Here is a 20,995-nt window from a genome sequence, read left to right as displayed (position 1 = left end):
AAAAAAAAGGTTAAATTGAGGTTTATATCAGAAGGCAAGAAGTGAGAGAAATGAATCCTTCCTTTGTGCTTTGAGTAACCTCACCTGGGCATGCACTGTGTAGATTGCTCCTTGACTTCTAATTGCTTACTCTCCAAAAGGAGAGAAGAGAAATTTGGCACATTTGCTTTTCTTTTTCTTTCTTTTTTTTTTTCTTCCCTTAAAGGAACTTTCCTGTAGCCTTTTTTTTTTTTTTTTAACATATTTTGATTTCTACATCTTTCATCTCAAAATTTGGAAAGAAAAGCTATGTATGACTAAGGTTTGATATATTTGTATACAGTTACAGTAAATATGGTATATATGCTATGGGACTAGCAGTTTTTGTTTTTTGGTTTTTTAGGGGGAGGTGGAAGGGAGGTAGAGGGAAACGTAATCAGGGTCCACGCCCAGCACAGGGCCCAACAGGGCTTGATTTCACAACCCTGAGATCATGACCTGAGCCAAAATCAAGGGTCAGCTGCTTGGGGAACCTGGGGAGCTCAGTCAAGCGTCTGACTCTTGACTTCAGCTCAGGTCATGATCTCAGGGTCATGAGTTCTAGCCCCACCTCGGGCTCTGCACTCAGCATGGAGTCTGGTTAAGATTCTCTCTCCCTCTGCCGTCTGCCCTGCCACCCATGCACGTGCATGTTCTCTCTCAAAATAAATGAATCTTAAAGAAAAAGTTGGATATTTAAAATGACTGAGCCACCCAGGCACCCCAGGACTGACAGTTCTCTGATGAGATTCCAACCATTTATTAGTCTTCACTACTGCAGAGAGATTTCCTAGAATTTCAGATGTAACTTGATTTTCTTAATTTTCATCACTCATAACATGTATTATTGGCCAAAACACAGTCTAAATAGTTTGTAAATCCTCATAGCCCTTGCGGTAGTAGTGTTGGTGTCCAGGTTTTGTAGGCACCAAACCTGTGTGTTGTGTAGCTCATGCACAATCACTTAGCTGTTAAGTGGAAAAGCCTGGAGTGAACCTAAGCAGTCTAGCCCCAGACCATCACTTTTCATATGAGACAGGATCAATTTTCAGCGGTGTGGCTGTGACTGGAGGTGAGGGCCTTGTTACACAGTGGGCTTGGGGACAACAGATTCTGTAACTGCTTTTTCCTGTTAGGATTTTATTCCCTGTTCAGGCCTGTTAGGGTGCTTAATTCTTCATTTTTTAGCACAAAATTGTAAGATCCTGGTGTTTTTTCATCTTATGTGAATTGTTTATAAGTATCATTAATGTGCATCTTTTGCGTCTTTTTTCCTAAAGTTTAGAAGTCTAAAATTTGATTCCTTGGACTAAAATACTAATTTGCAGTGGCAAGTATGTGTTTACTACTTTTATCTTTTTTATAGGAAAGAAATGCTGAGAATGCAATCGAAGCCCTTAAGGAATATGAGCCTGAAATGGGCAAAGTATATCGACAGGACAGAAAGAGTGTCCAGCGGATTAAAGCTAAAGACATAGTTCCTGGTGATATTGTAGAAATTGCTGGTGAGTTGAGTTTGTCATTTTTGTTTTATTCTAGATTGTGTATCTGAACGCAGTCCTTTTCTCAAGGCTCATAATTAAGTGTTTTAAAAATTGTGCTCAGGGACACCTGGGTGGCTCAGTCGGTTAAGCGTCTGCCTTCGGCTCAGGTCATGATCCCAGGGTCCTGGGATCGAGCCCCATATCGGGCTCCCTGCTCAGCGGGGAGCCTGCTTCTCCCTCTGCCTGGTTCCCCTGCCTGTGCTTTCTCTCTCTCTCTCTCTGTCAAATAAATAAATTTTTTAAAAAATTATGCTCAGATGTATCAATTATATTAACAGGTTTTGGTGCCTTCCAAACAAATCAAGTTTTCTGTATATTTATTTCTAGGTGTTTGCCATCTCCCCTCGTGTTGATAAAATTTGTTTGTTTTAAACAGTGTTTTGAACTGTTGTACTTAATACTTTTGGTCCGTGGTAGAACACTAGCACTCGTGAAATAATGAACTTAATCTCTATTTGACAATTAGTTGAAATGAGCAATTTAGAAGACAAGTTAAGGGCTACATAGTTTTTCCTGTTTTGATTCTTGATACAAATGTTTAGTCATACTTGTAACTATCAAACTAAGTAGATGGTTAAGGGTAATTTCCCGGCCCTAACAAGCTCTGCTTTAAAATACTTCTGCATAACACAGAGCCAGGGGTCTCAGCTTCAAAGACCTTCAAAGAGTTTGTGAATTCAGTGCAAGGCCAGAGCTCTCCACAGATCTTAAAGGGGTTTGTATTCTCATTGCTCAAGATCAGTACCATGTTTTTAGGCAGCCCTGAATGCCCAGAACCAATAACAGTCTAGTCTTTTTGCTGGAGAGTTATATCAGATTATTCACAATGTCATGGTTTTTCACACCTTGCTGAGCTCCAAATACTTTTTACCAGTTGATCCTTGAACAATGAAGGAGTTGGGGCGCTCAGGAATCCATGTATAACTTTTGACTTCTCAAAAACTTTACTGCTGGCCTTATATACAGAACATAGTTAAGACATGTTCTGTGTGTTTATATGTTTTATATATTGTATTCTTAAAGTAAGCTAGAGAAAAGAAAATGTTATTAAGAAAATCATAAGGAAGAGAAAATACAGGGGCGCCTGGGTGGCTCAGTCGGTTAAGTGTCTGCCTTCAGCTCAGGTCATTATCTCAGGGTCCTGGGGTGGAGCCCCGAGTCAGGCTCCCTGCTCAGTGGGGAGCCTTCTTCTCCCTCTCCCACTCCCCCTGCTTGTGCTCTCTCTCTCTCTTTTTCTGTCAAATACACAGGATTGTATTATTTTTAAAAATCCATTTTTTAAACTAATTTTGACATTAAGAATATTGTAAGAATAGTAAGAGTTCCCACATATCCTTTACCCAGATTCTCAAAGTGTTAATGTTTTATCACATGTGCATTATCCTTTTTCAGTCGATACCTATACGTTCACACATTTTTGTCTGAACTATTTGGGAATATGTCGCAGGCATGATGCCTCTTTATCCTTAATACTTGAGTATTTATAAAATCAAGGGCATTCTCTTGGTATAAGTTCCGTACAATTATCAAAATCAGGAAATTGATACAAAACTTGTCTAATCGACAACCTCATTCAGTTTTTTACCACTTGTCACAGTGGATTTTATAGCAAAAATAAGAATTAGGGAATTCTGGCTGTGATACAGAAAATAGGTCAGAATGGGGAAGGCTAGAGATAGGCTATTTGATAGTCTAGGCCAAAGGTGATGAGGCAAGAGATAATGAGAGCAGTAGCATTAAGAATAACAAGGGAAGAATTTTGAGTTTATGAATAGTGGTTCTTAAGCGGAGGTGCACATCACAATCATCTGGGGGCGCTCTTTAAAGTTTTGACCAGGTCCTGTCCCAAAATAATGGAATCTCCCTTGGGCATGAAATTATGGCCTTTGTAGTTTGACAAATAGTCTCAAATTTCAATGCTCAGTGACAGGTTTTAATAACCAGATGGGGGGCGCCTGGGTGGCTCAGTCGTTAAGCGTCTGCCTTTGGCTCAGGTCATGATCCCAGGGTCCTGGGATCGAGCCCCGCATCGGGCTCCCTGCTCTGTGGGAAGCCTGCTTCTCCCTCTCCCCCTCCCCCTGCTTGTGTTCCCTCTCTCGCTGTGTCTCTCTCTGTCAAATAAATAAATAAATTCTTTAAAAAAAAAAAAATAATAACAATAACCAGATGGGTGTATGGAGCTGACTGGGCTTGGGATGTAGAATCAAAGCCACTGGCAGGATTTCTGATTTAGGTGACTGGATGGTGATGGTGCTGGTAATTGAGGAAGGAAACCTCAGAGAAAGATGGTTTGTCTTTCCAGACGTACGTATGTGAGAGGTGCAGTTGCTGATAATGTCACCTAAATTTGTGTATGAGATTCCGTTTGACTTCATATGTTTTCCGTTTCTCCAGTTTAATCTGGTAATATACTCATATACTCTTCAGCCTCTCGCACTAAAAATATTTTAAGAGTTTTTATGCTAGTTAGGCTATATCAGTATATTGAGTCTATATGAAAAGTTAGGGAGGGGCGCCTGGGTGACTCAGTCGTTAGGTGTCTGCCTTCAGCTCAGGTCATGATCCCAGCGTCCTGGGATCGGGCCCTGTGTCGGGCTCCCTGCTCTGCGGGAAGCCTGCTTCTCCCTCTCACGCTCCCCCTGCTTGTGTTCTCTCTCTCTCAAATAAATTTTAAAAAAACTTTTAAAAAAAGAAAAATTACCACCCAGGCGTTTATCCTGAGTTTGCATCAGTAAGTGGCAGTGGTAAATAGTGTCGGAGGAAGCTGTAACCTTGACCCTCAAGGCATCTTCCCTTTTGAAGAGATAAAGGCCAGCTACTCTTTGGATTTGTCTTTTCTTCTCAATCTGGTTGCTCTCCAGGCTTTCCTGTCTCGGTACGTCATTCTGACCACCTAATTAGCTGAGAGAAGCTTGGGAGTCATCTTGGTCCTTCATTCTCGTTATCTTTCTCTAAGACCATTTGATTCTGTCTCCAAAACAAACCCAAATTTGTGAATTTGTTTCCTCAGTCACCAGCTCATACTGGGACTGTCCTTGTGTCCTTACTGGGCTCTGGCTTCCTTTGTCACCTTCTTCCAGTCCTTTCTCCACATAGCAGCCGGAGCAGTTTCCTAAAGGTCCTGTTGTTCACTCACCTGCTAAAATTGTTCAGTGGCTTCCCGATTGTACCTGAAATATAAAATGCTTTTCACCTAAAAGACCTTCCATCGTATGGCTCCTGCTTGCTTCTATGATTTCATCTCATGCCTCTCCTTATGGGCCTCTATTTTTAGTTTTCAATACCACCGAACTTTCCTGGCCTTTTTTGGGAAGTTAAACTTTATATAATTTATTAATTTGCCCAGATCTCACAGTGGCAAAGCTTTGGTTATAGCCCTAATTTACCTGACTTTTCTTGCCCGCTGTGAAATTCTGTTTCCTATAATGTAGTGTTTTGTATGTTTGTATGTGTTTGATGGTTTAGGAAGGACAAATAATGATTGATTCAGTGTGTGTGACCTAAAACTTCCAGTCTACTAGAATACCCTTATTTGTATATGTTGTGGTAAAATACACAGAATATAAAGTTTACCATTTTAACTGTTTTTAAATGTATAGTTCCGTGGCATTAAGCACATTCACATTGTTGTGCGACCATCTCCAGACCATCATCCATCCATCTCCAGAACTTTTTCATTTTCTCAAACTGATCTTCTGTTCCCATTGAACAGTTACTTCCCTTTAAGCCCTTCTCCAGCTTCTGGCAACTACTCCCTTTCTTTTACTATTCAAAAAACAATTGGTTTAATATTAGAAGATGAGTTTAAATCCCTCATCTTAGGTGAATAGACTTACTAGTAACTATGTTAAGCAATAAACACGTTGAAACCCCCATTCTGCTTTCACCTCTTTCTGAAACCTTTGTGGGGAGTGCGAGCAGTTCTAATAGTTTAATGCTTTTTCCTTCCTACTCTTTCCCCCACTGTACATGGATTGCTAAAAGCATGTGCGGTGCTTCAACACTGGGCTCTTGTATACTACTCTTCTTGAATTTTGACCATTCTGAGGGATGCAGAACATTAGCAGTCACTCCCCCTGCCCCTTGCCCGTAGGCCCCAGCAGCCACAGTTTATTCTGGATATTGCATATAAATGGGACCATACAATATATGGCCTTTGAGACTGCCTTCTTCACCTGGTATATTGTTTTTCAGAATTCATCCATGCAGCATGGGTCACATATTTTTCCATCATGTGTATAATGTATCTCATTACTTTTTATGGCTGAATATCCCATTGTTCGGGTGTACCACATTTTATTTATCCATCCATCAGTTCACCAACATTTGGGTTGTTTCCCCTTCTTGGCCATTATGAATAATGCTACTGTGAATATTTGTGTACAAGTTTTTGTGTAAACGTATGCTTTCAATCTCTTAGGTACGCCCTTAGCCATGGCATTGCTGGGGCATATGACTACTCTATGTTTAACATTTTGAGCAACTTCCAATCTGTTATCTGAAGTGGTTGCGTTATTTTTCATTTCCACTAGCAACATTTAAGTTCTAGTTTCTCCACATTCTCACCAACACTTGTTATTATCTTTATTTTCTAATTTTAGCCATGAAGTGGTATCTTCCTAATTTCCTAATGATGTTGAGCATCTTGTCCTATGTTTATTTTCTGTTAGTATGTTGTCTTTGGAGAAATGTCTTTTCAAATCCTTATCTATTTAAATTGGGTTATTTGTCTTTTTAGTCATCTGTAAGGTTTTGTTTTGTTTTGTTTTTACATATCCTGTCTTACCAGATGTGCTTTCCGATAATTTTTCCCATTCTGTAGGTTTTCTTTTTACTTTCTTGGTGTTCTTTGTAGCATAAATATTTTTGATTTTGATAAAGTCCCATTTGTCAGTTTTTTTCTTTTGTTGCTTGTGCTTTTGGTGTCCTAAGGTACTGTTGCCTAATCTAAGGTCACAAAGGTTTTTCTATGTGGTGTGAGGTGTGCAGGTGTCGGGCTTCCTTCTTTTGCAGTTTGGATATCCAGTTGTCTGAGCACCATTTGTTGAAAAGATATTCATTGAATTGTCCTGGCACCCTTGTCAAAAATCAATTGACCACATTTTCCACTACAAATGGACTATTATTCCATTGATCTGTGTGTCTATCCTTATGCCAACACCACACTGTCTTGGTTACTGTACTTTGTGTAGTAAGTTTTGACATCATTGAGTTTGTGTCCTCTCTACTTTGTTGTTTTTCTTTATGGTTTGGAGTATACTGGTTCCCTTGCATTTCCATATAAATTTAAGATTAGCTTGCTATTTTCTCCAAAACAAAAACCTAGGATCTCGGTAAGAGTTATGTTAATTGTATAGATAATTTTGGGGAGTATGGCCACCAACAACATTAAATCTTCCAGTACAAGAAAATGCCACTTGGATGATAATGTAGGGTGTCTTTCCATTTATTTAGGTCTTTTATTTTAGCATTCTGTTGTTTACAGTGTACAAGTCTTGTTTATTCGTAAGTATTTTATGTTTTTTTTTGTTTGGAAGCTATGTGTAATTGGGATTGTTTTCTCTATTTCATTTTAGATTATTCTTTGCTGGTGTATAGAAATACAATTGATTTTTGTCTGTATCTTAAACCTTGCAATCTTGCTGGAATCTTACTAGTTTTTCAAGAGCCCTTAAGATTTTCTGTAAATAAGATCATGTTATCTACAAACAAATATTTCTGTGTCTTTCCCATCTGGGTGCCTTTTGTTTCTTTTTCTTGTTTCTTGTAAATAGAATCCCCAGTAGAATATTGAATAGAAGTGGCAAGAGTAGACATTCTTGTCTTGTTCCTGATCATAGGGGGTAAGTGTAGTCTTTTATCATGAAGTCTTATGTTAGCTGTGGCTTTTGTAGGTGGCCCTTATCATGTTGAAGCCAGATCACAATTTAATTTTTAGGTTGTCAATATATTATTTGGTCTGTTTGGTGACTTTTCATGGTGGTTGTATATCTATATCCAAATTAGAAATCATAGTTTTGCTGAATTACTAGAACCAGTGGGTCACTGAATTGGGTAACACGTAATCCTAAGACGTGTACAAGGATGTATGGAACCTTTTTGGATAAACATACTGTGACTGCTTAACCTGAGCCAGATGAATAAGTGTTTATTAAAACATTAAAACTATACATGTTGAGGCTTTTTAACTTCTACTTTTATTAGGATTAATAATCTGATTGACTCTGCCATTTGGCATTTAGCACAGTAATTCAGTTCTGTGAACCAAAGAAATGAACTTGAATTTTAAGTGTAGATCTAAATTATTTCTTGGCAGTCAGTCTTACTCTCTACATAGCCTAAGGGATAAATGGCATGATCTGTGCTTTTAGACATGGTAACTTTTATATTTTCATTTAAATTATGAAATTAAGTTTGAGGGATTCTTTGATGAATTGAAAAACTGGAGAATATTGTGAACTATTTTGGAGATAAAAGCAAGTGTGGAGTTACTATTTGGATACTTACAGAAAAAGAGATCTTTTTGTAGCCATTTTTTTGGATATAGGGTTCATCTCTTAAATTCAGGTGATAAAGTCCTTTTTGCTAGCTTTTGGATGAGTATAGAGTAGTTCTGCTGAACTTTCTGAAGGCTAGGCTGGACCAGGAGGTTTTTTGAGGGGGAGACGTAGGGATTAAGGAAGTTAAATTTCAGATGTTGCTATACCAGCTAATAACCTTTCCAAGGAGACACTGTGTAAGCATGCATAGCAGATGCTATGTAAACCTTAGAAGTATCTAGAATATAGGAGCCAAATAAAATTGCTCTGGCAAGTTAAATACGGAGATAGTTACTACATTTTCATCATCTGAAGCCACAGTACTTTTGTATTACCTTAATGCCAGGAAAATATTTGGATGGCTGGAAACCCATATTCGTAAAATCAGGTATAATTTTATGAGAAACAAACATCCATATTTTTACGTTTTCTGGATTATTTGCTAATCTTATCAAAGTGAATCAAGCTATGGTAGTCATAAAAGTCTTCACTTCAGAATTTTAGGGGTTCTAGTGTATGCCTGGGGGGGTTATTTATTGACTCTCAACGCCTTCGTTTTCAGGATTGTTTAAAACAAACTTTATGGGGGCACCTGGCTGGCTTAGTCGTTAAGCGTCTGCCTTCAGCTCAGGTCATGATTCCAGGGTCCTGGGATCGAGCCCCACATTGGGCTCCCTGCTCCGCGGGAAGCCTGCTTCTCCTTCTCCCACTCCCCCTGCTTGTGTTCCTTCTCTCGTTGTGTCTTTCTCTGTCAAATAAATAAAATCTTTAAAAAAAAAACCAACAAACTTTATGTATGTTGGTAACCTGGAGTTGGTGAATAGTACAAAGATAGAAGTATCCTTGATGATTTCTGTCCTATAGTAAGTATACTTGGGAGCAAATCATATCTTAAGATTATGTGATAGAAATGACAGTCTTAACATAAAATTCCATTTGCTTTAGCTTCTAAAGAAATTGATTTATTTCCTAAAATGAAAAGTTAATGTTCAGTAAGTAGTGCCAGCAGTTTTGGGATTTAGTCAATAAAAAAACGAATTCTTAAACTTGGCAGCTATTTAAGGGAAGAAAAGTTCCACTGTTGATAGTCACCTTCCAGTAATGGAAATTAATAACCTGTGAAGCGGTGTTTCCAAGCAGTTGAGGGAAAGGAAAGACAAAGTTGTAAAATACAAAGATGACTGATTGACAGAAGAACCCGGATTATTATTCTAATTCTGCATGACACTGGACAGATTAACCTCTACAGAATTGGGTAATTGGAGTAGACTTTTTAAAGGAGCTTTCTGGCTCTAGAAGATGTCTGATTCTGATAACATGGTCTTATCATTTGTTAACTGGGGCCATGAGTCCAGGTGTACTTTTGCTTTTAGGAAAAAAAGGATTTGGAGCAGTCTGAAAGTCAGCAAACACTTTAATCCATAACTGCCAAGCTCCCTAACCGCTGATACAAATACCCAAGATTCTGTGCTATAGAGCAGAGAGGTGTTTTTTTTTGTTGGTTTTTTTTTTTTGGCATACAGAGCCTTTTAGTAAATATTTGAGGCTCTGTGGGCCCCACACAGTCTCTGTAGAAAAATATATGTAATTTTTTTAATTAAGCCTCTAAAATTATAAAAATCATTTTTCTCTTACAGGCTCTTTTAAAGATTTATTTTTTTTTTCATTTATTTGAGAAAGCATGTGTGTGCACCCACTTGAAGTGGGGACTGGGAGAGGGAGAGAATCTCAAGCAGACTCCATGCTGAGCTCAGAGCCTGACCTGGGGCTCCATCTCACGACCCTGGGATCATGACCTGAGCCGAAATCAAGAGTCAGACCCTTAACTTGCTGAGCCATCCAGGTGCCCCATTGAGGGCTCTTTTAAAAACAGACAAAAACAGGCCTTCAGATCTGGCTAGCTGCTTAGAGCAATGTTTTTTAAAAGTACGTACTCCATAGGATCCAGCAGTTCCATTTCTGGGTATATATCTGAAGGAAAAGAAATCACTATCCCAAAGAAATATCTGTACCCCCTATGTTACTTGTAGTGTTGTTTACAATAGGCAAGACATGGAAACAACCTAAACATCTGTTGATGGATGAATGGGTAAAGAAATGTGTTATACATGTGCAGTGGAATATTACTCAGCCATAAAAAAGAAGGAAAACATGCCAGTTGCAACAACAGGGATAGACCTTGAGGGTGTTATGTTAAGTGAAATAAGTCAGAGAAAGGCACATATTGTGTGGTCTGATTTATATGTAGAATCTAAAAAAAAAAAAACAACCAAAACTCCTAGAAACAGATCAGATTGGTGTTTGCCAGGGACATCCAGGTGAGGTAACTGGGTGAAGGTGGCCAAAAGGTACAAAATTCCAATTGTAAGACACATGTTCAGGGGATGTAATGTCAAAGATGGTGACTATAGTTAACAACACTATATATTTGAAAGTTGCTAAAAGCTCTTACCACAAGGAAAAAAAATTAAAACTATGAGCTGACGGATGTATTAACTAATTATAGTAATCATTTTGCAGTTTATACATATATCACATCATGTTGTACACCTTAAGTTTATACAGTGTTATATGTTGATCTCAATAAAACTGGGGAGGGGGAAAAGAAGTATAATTAAGTGGTGTAATTAAGTAAAATATTGTTAAGCAATTTACATAGTATTGCTGGAACATTGTTAAATAGCTTTTACCTGTTTCTAAAATGATAAACATGGGGTGCCTGACTTAGTTGATAGAGCATGAGACTCTCTTGATCTTGAGATCATGAGTTTAAGCCCTGACGTTGGGAGTAGAGATTACTTACCCCCCCCAAAAACAAAAAGCAACAAACCCAAATGCTCTAAAATGATAAACATGGATCAGAGAAGTAGAAGCAAAAATGTATGACCAAATAAGGTGGGGAGCAGGTTTGCTCTCGTGCCTTTTCCCCCATATGGAGTTGTTTTGCAGTAAGAAGGATAGAAGAAAGGGCTATCTGGAGGTGTAAGTCTGAGCCTCTGCATCCAGATAGTGTAGAAATCATTCTTAGGTGTTCCTATAAGTCATAATTCTGTTTCAGAATCAGAGATGTTAAGTTCTTAATCTTAAGAACTTGTACATAAGCAGAAGAGCAAATAGTCTTATAGAAATCAGTGCAGATGTATTAGAAGCAGAGAGTTTTGAGACCTAGGGCCCTTCATTCATCAGTCAGGGTAGCTAAGACTTTTAAGAACCTGAGAAACAAGGGACTCAGGAAGGTCTCCTTTGACCATCAGATCACGATGGACTAGTTGATCTTGAAGCCTCACCTAAATCTCCTGGGGCTGGCATTTCCTGATTTCGTGTAATTACCTCCTCCCCATTCCCCATGACTCAGAGGTAGTCACAGTACCAGTAAGTACCATCTCTATCCATGTCACTCTGATTAAGATTTTGGAAAAATTAGAAGAAAGCACGTTGTATTGGGAACACATTTCCTAAGTGTGATACAGAACTTCCAAGAGCACCAGATTTGACTATGTAAAAATGTAAAACAACTTTGATCTTGAAGATAAAAGAATTTTGAAAAATAAAGTATTCCAATGCTCAGAAAAATAGAAGATTGAGAATGAAGAAATGGCAGGGATTAAATTTGGTGGGAGTATATGTGGGAAAATTCTGCTTCTATGAATCTGTCCTCCGGAAGTAATCTCAGTGCACAAAGAGGTTTAGCATATAACAGTGTAATAGGAAAAATAAGAAATGCCTAGATGGCCATGAAAATGGTGACTGACTTACTATGTAGTATGGCTATAAACGCTGTGACCTTGAGCAAGTTTGCTTTGTGTGCCTCATTTTTCTCATCTGTAAACTAGGAATGAAGATGACCGCCTCTTTCTTAAAATTATGAAGGTTGTTAGTAACCCATAACGCCCTTATGGCAGTGGTTGGTATGGAATAAGCAGGCATTCCCCAAATTTTAGTGGGTGTTAGCACTATGCAGCCATTAAAAAAGCATGAGACAGATAAGTATATATTAATGTAAAAAGTTTGTGATTTCTGTTTTAATAAAGTTTTAGTTAAGTGTTATCCGTAGAGAGATGCCTAGGAGAGAAAGATGTTAACAGCTGGTATCTATTTGGATGAGGGGACTGAGGAACGGGTTTTCACCTTTTAAAAGCAGGCTTTACTTTTGTAATAATGAGAAAACTGTTGGTGGGTATGCCAGATACTGTGTGCTGTAAGCTTGCTTAGTGGTGGGCTGCTTCTGCAGCATCTCCTGAGCTGTTACCTGACGCCTCCAGTCACTGGAAATTTGGCTCTTTAGGACCAGCTATGCCTTTTTTAGTCTGTTTTATTATAAAATATTCCTTATTACTAGCTACAATATACTCATCTGTTCTGTACGTTAGTTTTTCACTTTTTAGTCACACACAAGTTTGATTCCTCCTGCCATGATAGCCCCGTTAGGTGGGTGAAGGTAAATTCATGGGCCTTTTAGAACCGGAGGGGAGCTTAAATGACTAGAACCTGGAGCAGCTGCAGCTTGTCCAGTCGAAAGAGACAGTTGTGGTGGAACGGGGAGTCTTGAGTGCTAACAGTGTGGTATATGCTAAAATTTTATTTTATTTTTTAAAGATTTTATTTATTCATCTGAGAGAGAGAGAGAGAGAGCACAAGCAGGGGGAGAAGCAGACTCCTCGCTGAGCTGGGAGCCTGATCCCAGGACCTGAAGATCATGACCCAAGCTGTAGGCAGACTTTAAACCATCTGAGCCACTCAGGCGCCCTATGCTAAAATTTTAATTTCCAAGCTAGTTTTAGCTCTTTCAGCTGTTCATGTAATTATTTTCAAACCCTTTACCATCTTGATGGTTTTCTTTGGTGCCCAGACTTAAATGCCATTATGTAAATGGAGTCTGGTTGATAGTCTAGACACTCCTTAGTCTGCTTTTACAGGCTAAGGACACTTCTTTGGCAACCTTCATCGCCTTACCAGCTAAAGCCCTGCTCTCACATGTGCTCTTTCCCCTACACCTCCAATCTCTGCTAGCATACATGGTTTTTTTGTTGATAGTCTAAATGTAGAATTTAAGTAACAATCACTGTTGCCTCATTCGGCTCAACCAAGTCTGAGATCTCTTTGGTCCTGACTCTCTTCCTTGTTCTTTTTGTGATGTTCTTCAACTTGATAATATAAATCTGTGATGCTGCTTTATTAAAGGAAATAATGTGTGCAAGTACTTCATTCGTTGACAGATATTTTACCTGGTGCCCCCTGTGCAGTAGCACAGTGCTTGGGGCTAGGAAAGGAGCAGTGACTGAGTAGGAAGACTTACCAAGCACGTGGTGTGAGAGCCTTGGAAAAGGAAAGGACCGCTGTCTGTGGGCACATTGAAAGGGATAGCAACCTAAAGTGGGAGTTCACGGAAAGCCTTGCTGGGTGGGGTCAGGTGGGGTGAAGGAGAAGAGGGTGTGTGAGACTCAGAAAGAACTTTGAGGAATTGGAAACCATTGTGTTGTGTTAGAGGAAGGGGATTGTGGTCAGAAGCAAGCAGCAGCCAGGTCCTGGGAGGTCCTATAAACCACGGTTAAGATACTAACTTGATCTCAGTTCTGGGAGGAAGAAACTATTGAAACATTTTATTTTATTTTAAAAGATTTTATTTATTTGAGAGGGGGAGAGAGAGAGAGCACACATGAGCAGGGGGAGGGAGAAGCAGACACAGGAGCAGGGAGCCCGATGCGGGGCTTGATCCCAGGACCCTGGGATCACGACCCTAGCCGAGGGCAGACGCTTAATGACTGAGCCACCCAGGCGTCCCACTATTGAAACATTTTAAATTTAAATAAGAGTATTACATTTGCTCTTTTTTTTTTTTTTTTTTTTAACATTTGCATTTTTGAAAGATGAGTCTTCTCATGGGTAATACTCCCAAAAAATGGACTGGGAGCAAACTTGGTATTAGCGATTTGTGATGTTCCTTCCCTGCTCACTCTGAGGCCTGGAGAAAGTAGGCAAGTGGGCTTCTCAAGTGAGGAATTTCATTCACTCTGTCTGACTATAAAAATCTATGACTCATATCAGAAACATAATGAAAATGTTTGAGTCATAGTTAAATGTTTAAGTAATTTAGGTTAATTCTATTACAGCTTGCTTTTCCTAGGAGCCATTTAAACTCAAAAACAATAGTGATATTTAGGAGGTAATTTCTGATCTTATATATAGTTTTTCCTTAGAAAAGACTTGAATAGCTGGTAGAATTTGTCACAGTAGATTTTTTTTCCCCCTACATATAACCAATTCATAAAGAGGCCTTTTCTGTGGGGCACCTGGGTCACACAGTCGGTTAAGCATCCAACTCTTAGTTTCAGCTCAGGTCTTGATCTCAGGGTCATGAGATTGACCCCTGGATCAGGCTCTCTGCTTAGTGTGAAGTCTGCTTAAGATTCTCTCTTCCCCTGCCCCTTCTTCCCTCCCCTACTGCCAACATATGTGTGTGCTCTCTTTATATAAAATAAATATTTTTTAAGGCCTTTTCTAACTAATGCTGATTTTAACTATCAGTATTCATTCATTTTAAAGTTTATTTAATTTTTTTTAGTAATCTCAACACCCAGCAGGGGCTTGAACTCACAACCCCCGAGATCAGGAACCACATGCTCTACCGACTGAGCCAGCCAGGCGCCCCCATCAGTATTTATTTTTGATGGAATGGTGTAACATCGTTTAAGTACCATGGCTTACGAATATTCTTTCCCAGGTTTTAAGATAAAGTTTGTGTTCATTTCTAAAATGTGGCAGAGTAATTTCCTTTGACTTCTACTTGCATTCTTGGTGACCTAGCATAAAGTATACATTGAGGATTTTGTTCAGAGTAGAAATCCCTATTGTGGTAGCAGATTAAAGAGCTTACAGACTTATGAAGCCAAGAGCTGAATTTGAAAAGTGTCAGATGTTAAACAAATCGAAGGCATTTATAATAGAGTTTATTCTTTCATTACACCACCAGAACCCAAGAGACGGGGAAAAAATTTCAGAGGAAAAAATTGCAGAGCATCCACTTGGCAAGAGTAAGAATTTTCCACTACCATTTGCCCTAAGGGCATTGACATGCCCCATCAGGGAAATATTACTGGGTGTGATCATCAGGAACAGCACTGCCTGCTCCTCACTCACAAAGCCCTCTGTCTGAAATTCATAGAAGCCTGCAGACAAAAGAAAGTTATGTCTTAGTTTGAAAAGTATCCATTGAATCTTATGAATCTTTTCCTTCCTTAGAGTGTGCTTCTTAATGGATTCAATCCTAAATTGACTCTTAGAAAAATACAAAGCAGAGTCACACAGTAGGTTAAGTCTTTCCTTAATTGAAGTTCCTTAGGTAAAATCCCTTTTATTTTGAGCTTTAGTTTCCTAACTAAAATGAGGACATGGGTTAAGATGATGTGAGGGTTTTTCTAGCTAAGAGAATACTAGAACAAAGCAGGGGTTTTTTGTTGTTGTTGTTGTTTTTTAAGTTTAATTCATTCGATACACAGCACATGAGCACGGGGAGGGGCAGAGGGAGAAGCAGGCTCCCTGCTGAGCCAGGAGCCTGATGTGGGGCTTGATCCCAGGACCCTGGGATTGTGACCCAAGCCGAAGGCAGACACTTAACCATCTGAGCCACCCAGGCGCCCCCATAGCAGAGGTTTTTTAAGACCAGTTTGGATTGATGCTTCTGTATGGATTTATGCTGCTTTCTCACAGAGATCAGTTACAAATGGAAACAAATGTAAAACTTTATTTGGGAGAGAGCTTGCACCTTTGCAAATGAGCAGGGGGAGGGACAGAGGGTGAGGGAGAGGGAGAGAATTTCAAGCCAACTCTGCTAATCGCAGAGCCCAATGTGGGGCTCAATGCAACGACCCTGAAATCATGACCTGAGCTGAAATCAAGAGTCAAGCTGGCTGGGGCGCCTGGGTGGCTCAGTTGTTAAGCATCTGCCTTCAACTCAGGTCATGATCCAAGGTCCTGGGATCGAGCCCCGCATCGGGCTCCCTGCTCGGCTGGAAGCCTGCTTCTCTCTCTCCCACTCCCTCTGCTTGTGTTCCTGCTCTGTCAAGATGCTTAATTGACTGAGCCACCCAGGTGCCCCCAATGTAAAACTTTAAGGTAATAAATTTCTCAGGTGTTGGGGTAATTAAGGTCTTCTTGGCCTAGAGCTGGCATACTTGGCACATGAGAAACAGCACAAAGTAAACAGGCTGTTCTGAATAAGCCCTTCATGGGATCTGAAACCCATTATTATGCTTTGTTGTTGTTTCTTGTATTTTTTGTGTTTGGAGAACTTTTTAAAAGGTGGATTCCCATCCCAAATGCATTGAACCAGATTTTTTTTTTTTAAGATTTTATTTATTTGACGGAGAGAGACATAGCGAGAGAGGGAACACAAGCATGGGCAGTGGGAGACGGAGAAGCAGGCTTCCCATGGAGCAGGGAGCCCAATGCGGGGCTCAATCCCTGAGATCATGACCTGAGCCGAAGGCAGAAGATTTTTTTTTTTTTTTTTAAGATTTTATTTATTTATTTGACAGAGAGAGAGAGAGCAGGAACACAAGCAGGGGGAGTGGGAGAGGGAGAAGCAGGCTTCCCGCCGAGCAGGGAGCCCGATGTGGGACTCCATCCCAGGACTCTGGGATCATGACCTGAGCCGAAGGCAGACGCTCAACGACTGAGCCACCCAGGCGCCCCGAAGGCAGAAGCTTAATGACTGAGCCACCCAGGCGCCCCTTGAACCAGATTCTTGAAGAGCGGGTCCTGAGGTTGTATAGTTTATAAATGGCTCCCAGATAATATTTTTCTTTTAACTCCTAAATATTTAATTGCCTCCCAGTTAGAATGGCTGTTGTCAGATGGAAGAAAAGTTGAGAAAAGCTTGAGGTCAGTTTTTAAGGGCTTCCCAGTTCATTTGTTCTACTAGCATTTGACAGCTGAGTCATTTCTAAATATTTGGCCAACAATTAAATGTGTATCCATACAATTTCTGTACAGCAAATAAATTATTTAATATATTTAAAATAGACCTTTGGGGCAGGGGTGCCTGGCTGGCTCAGTCAGTAGAGTGTGCAACTCTTGATGTCAGGGTTGTGAGTTTGATTCCCATGTTGGGCATAGAGATTCCTTAAAAATAAAATCTTAAAAAGAAAAACCTTTAGGGGGGAAAGTAGCTGGTTTTTTATAATGCCAGTTTTAATGCTGCATATATATAGTAATTGATACTGTCTTAAACTAATAGCTAATATGTTGACCATGTTACCCAGGAAAGAAATTTAATGTTGGTATTTATTGCCTCAAAGATACGTTCCACCTATTTTAAATCCTCTGAGCTTCCAGTGAAACACAGCAAAATAAATGCCAAGATACTTCCTTTGACTCTTCTTGTAGTTTATCCTCAATTTGAATATTAGATTGGCTTTAAATCTGGTAGGTATATGAGAGTACATGCTGTGGCTTATACATAAAATTGTTGAACTAGAAAAACAGGATGCAACTTTCAGTATAAAATGAAATGTTCTGGGCACTTGGGTGGTTCAGTCAGTTTAGTGTCTGCCTTTAGCTCAGATCATGATCTCAGGGTCTGGGATTGAGCCCCGTATTGGGCTTCCTGCTCAGCGGGGAGTCTGCTTCTGCCTCAGCCCACCCCCCATGTGTGCTCTCTCTCTTTCTCAAATAAATTTTTTAAAAAATGATTTTTTTTTTTTTTTTTTTTTTTCTTAGAGCGCAAAACAGGGGGAGCTGCAGGGAGAGGGAGAAGCAGGCTCCCTGCTGAGCAGAGAGCCTGACTGGGGGCTTGATCCTAGGACCCTGGGATCATGACCTGAGCCAAAGGCAGACGCTTAACCGACTGAACCACCCAGGCATCAGATGTTCTGCTTTTAAATTGCTGGTATATGATCAGCTATTGGAGTGCAGAAGTGTCTTAGTACTTAAAGATTGTGGGGACCCCTGTGCCATGTTAGAAATTTTCCTGTGACATAAATTGCCTATGACAGCAAGAAACATTTTCAAGTAAATTTTCCATTTAGGGTCATAGGTTCATCATTGAACCTTATATTCTTTTCATGTTCCAGATCATGCGTGATCAAGTTAATTATGACATCCAGAAATAATACAGTAAAAAATTTTAAATGGTTTCAAATTTTCATCTTGATGGGGCATTTTAGCTGTTTAGGTCACTGAAGTTTCGTATATGGTTGATTGTAGTAGGAGCAGAATTAAAGTGAAAGGTTCTCATTTATTCAGTCCGGGAGTATTGCTGTTCATTGCATAAGCATTTCCAGCAGGAATTCCACCTTAACCTAATGTGTCCCTGCAGTCAAATGCAAGGATGATCTTTGCCTCTTGAGATTATATACTGACAGTCTGTTTCTGGGCTGCTTTGTGACCACATTTCCTAGTTAGGCTATAGGGCTGGGTTTAATGAACTGGAGCTCAAAAAGCAAATCATAGTCTTCTGAACTTCAAAGCTCTGAAACGCAGAAAAATCAGAGCTAAATTGAAGGCTTAACAGGTGAAATGAATCTACTTGGACAGAAGGCTATTTTGCCAGTTTACATATATAACCAGACAGTTAAAATTCAGTATGTAGAGTAATCATGGAAAATGAACATTTGACTTAAAAATACTATATGTAGAGGTGCATAGGTGGCTCAGTCGTTTAAGCATCTGACTTGATTTTGGCTGAGGTTGTAATCTCAGGGTGGTGAGATTCAGCCCTGCATTGGGCTCTGTGCTGGGCATGGAGCCTGCTTAAGATTCTCTATCTGCCTCTCCCACCCACCCCCCACTCCCTCTTAAAAAAAACAAAACAACAACAACAAACTATATGCAATTCTAGGGGAGACTACTTGTTCTAATTTTTAGCTCTCCCTTGTGTCAGACTTGGAAAACTACTATAGTTACTTTTCAGAAAGTCAGGGAAAGCTGTTGTACACTTATTTTAATATCCAGTTGTTTTGGTACTGATAAGTATGTGTTCAACAATATTTGAATGTCTACAGTGTTCTTTTTTTTTTTTTTTTTAAAGATTTTTAAATTTATTTATCTGAGAGAGAGAATGGGAGACAGAGAGCATGAGAGGGGGAGGATCAGAGGGAGAAGCAGACCCCCCGCTGAGCAGGGAGTCCGATGCGGGACTCGATCCCGGGACTCCAGGATCATGACCTGAGCCGAAGGCAGTTGCTTAACCAACTGAGCTACCCAGGCGCCCCGAATGTCTACAGTGTTCTGGACACTATTCTCAAGACCATGTAAAACATTGGCTTTATCTGTTCCTGCATCTGCACTGTGGCATTTACTCTACAAAACTAGAGATGTGGACCCTTTAAGAGCTGTTAAAGGAGCTCTTTGGCCCAGGGAAGAAGACTCAGTTGACTTACAGATCCTCTTGAGGTGATGCAAGAGGTTTATTCATTTATTTGATAAATCAGATTTCAAAAGTACAAAGTGAAAAGTCTCCCTCCACTCCATACCCAGTTATCTAGCATTAAGATTTTGTAATACCTTCCCAAAGGTATTTCCCTATATGAATGACAGTCAGTACAGGTGATGCTTCACACTTGTGTTTTCCGCCTTAATATACAGTATATCTTAGAGGAAATTTTCACTTTAGTATGAATGGAGTTGTATCATCTTTCTACTGTTAATAATAAAACTACGCTGTGACTAAACATATTCTGCTGAGCCTATCTGAAGAGTAAATTCCTTGTAGTGGATTATGTGGGGTAAAAAGATTGTGCTTTGTAGTTTGTTTTTTTTTTTTAAGATTTTATTTATTTATTTGACAGAGAGAGTGAGAGAGGGAACACAAGCAGGGGGAGTGGGAGAGGGAGAAGCAGGCTTCCCGCCAAGCAGGGAGCCCGATGCGGGGCTCAATACCAGGACCCTGGGATCATGACCTGAGCCGGAGGCAGACGCTTAACGACTGAGCCACCCAGGCGCACCTGTGCTTTGTAGTTTTGATATATATTGTCAAACTGTACTTCAGAGGTTTTATAACATTTTTTTTCTTCATACTCAGCAGCATATAAGGGTGGTCACAAAGTCTGGAAGCAGAGTTGAATTATAAACACTGAGCTGTTACTTTTACATAGACCATGTAATGCGTTACATACATTTAATTTGTCCTTATTAACCGTGCAATAACACAGAATTTCATTGATCTCTGCTCAGGCACTTGCCTCTAAAGTGATTTAGAACTCTGATTTTTTTTTTTTCCCTATTTACACCAAAATTTCCAGATTTCATAGTCCCCCTATAATAAGAATCCCTATTTCTATACATCTTTGTAAACTTGACACATTTTCTCAACTCTTGTCAATTTGTTTTAAATTTATGTCTCTGTAGTTTTATTTCTCATGATATTTTATCTCTTCTGAAGATGGGATAAACCATGGTATATACAACTTGATCCCCCTCACCATGCCATGTGTGTGTGTAAGTGTGTAAATAATGTGTCTTTAGAGTTTTCCCCAAGCATTATTCTCTTCCTTCCTGTGTAATTCAGATCCGGTATCTATTTAGCAAGAGTTTTTATGACCCTAAGGAGAAGGTGATTATCTTGTTCAATTTAACAGATTTTTATGTATTTGTGCTGTATACAGGCTATGTATTTTCTTTAAGATGTGTTTTATTTGGAGACAGATTCATCTCTATGAAACATGAATTGCAAAATTGCTTATTTTAGCTGCCTTTTCTCCAACTAGTTGGTGACAAAGTTCCTGCTGATATAAGATTAACTTCCATCAAATCTACTACTCTAAGAGTTGACCAGTCCATTCTCACAGGTAAGCATTATACGTTGGAAGGTCTCTGAATGTTGAAGTCCTGCTCAGACCCCATGCTGAGTGAGTTGGCTCCTGCCCCTCCTGTCCCTTTTTAGGGTTTTATCTTAAT

The 20,995-nt window shown here is 39.6% G+C and overlaps 1 protein-coding gene across 2 annotated transcripts in view; it reads left to right on the top strand.

The window, feature by feature from the left end:
• Positions 1-20,995, top strand: part of ATP2A2 (ATPase sarcoplasmic/endoplasmic reticulum Ca2+ transporting 2) — a 57,327-nt gene that overhangs the window by 12,486 nt on the left and 23,846 nt on the right. For both annotated transcript variants that reach the window (XR_004920828.2, XM_036103439.2), the window contains exons 5-6: positions 1,385-1,523; positions 20,806-20,886. Coding sequence is in view for 1 of the 2 variants with exons in the window: in XM_036103439.2 (XP_035959332.1) it covers positions 1,385-1,523; positions 20,806-20,886 (220 nt within the window). In the remaining variant the exon portion in view is untranslated. The remainder of the gene's footprint in view (positions 1-1,384; positions 1,524-20,805; positions 20,887-20,995) is intronic.

This window comes from Halichoerus grypus, chromosome 13 (assembly GCF_964656455.1).
Source record: "Halichoerus grypus chromosome 13, mHalGry1.hap1.1, whole genome shotgun sequence".
NCBI classification, from domain to species: domain Eukaryota; kingdom Metazoa; phylum Chordata; class Mammalia; order Carnivora; family Phocidae; genus Halichoerus; species Halichoerus grypus.
This window is presented reverse-complemented; position numbering and strand designations above follow the sequence as displayed.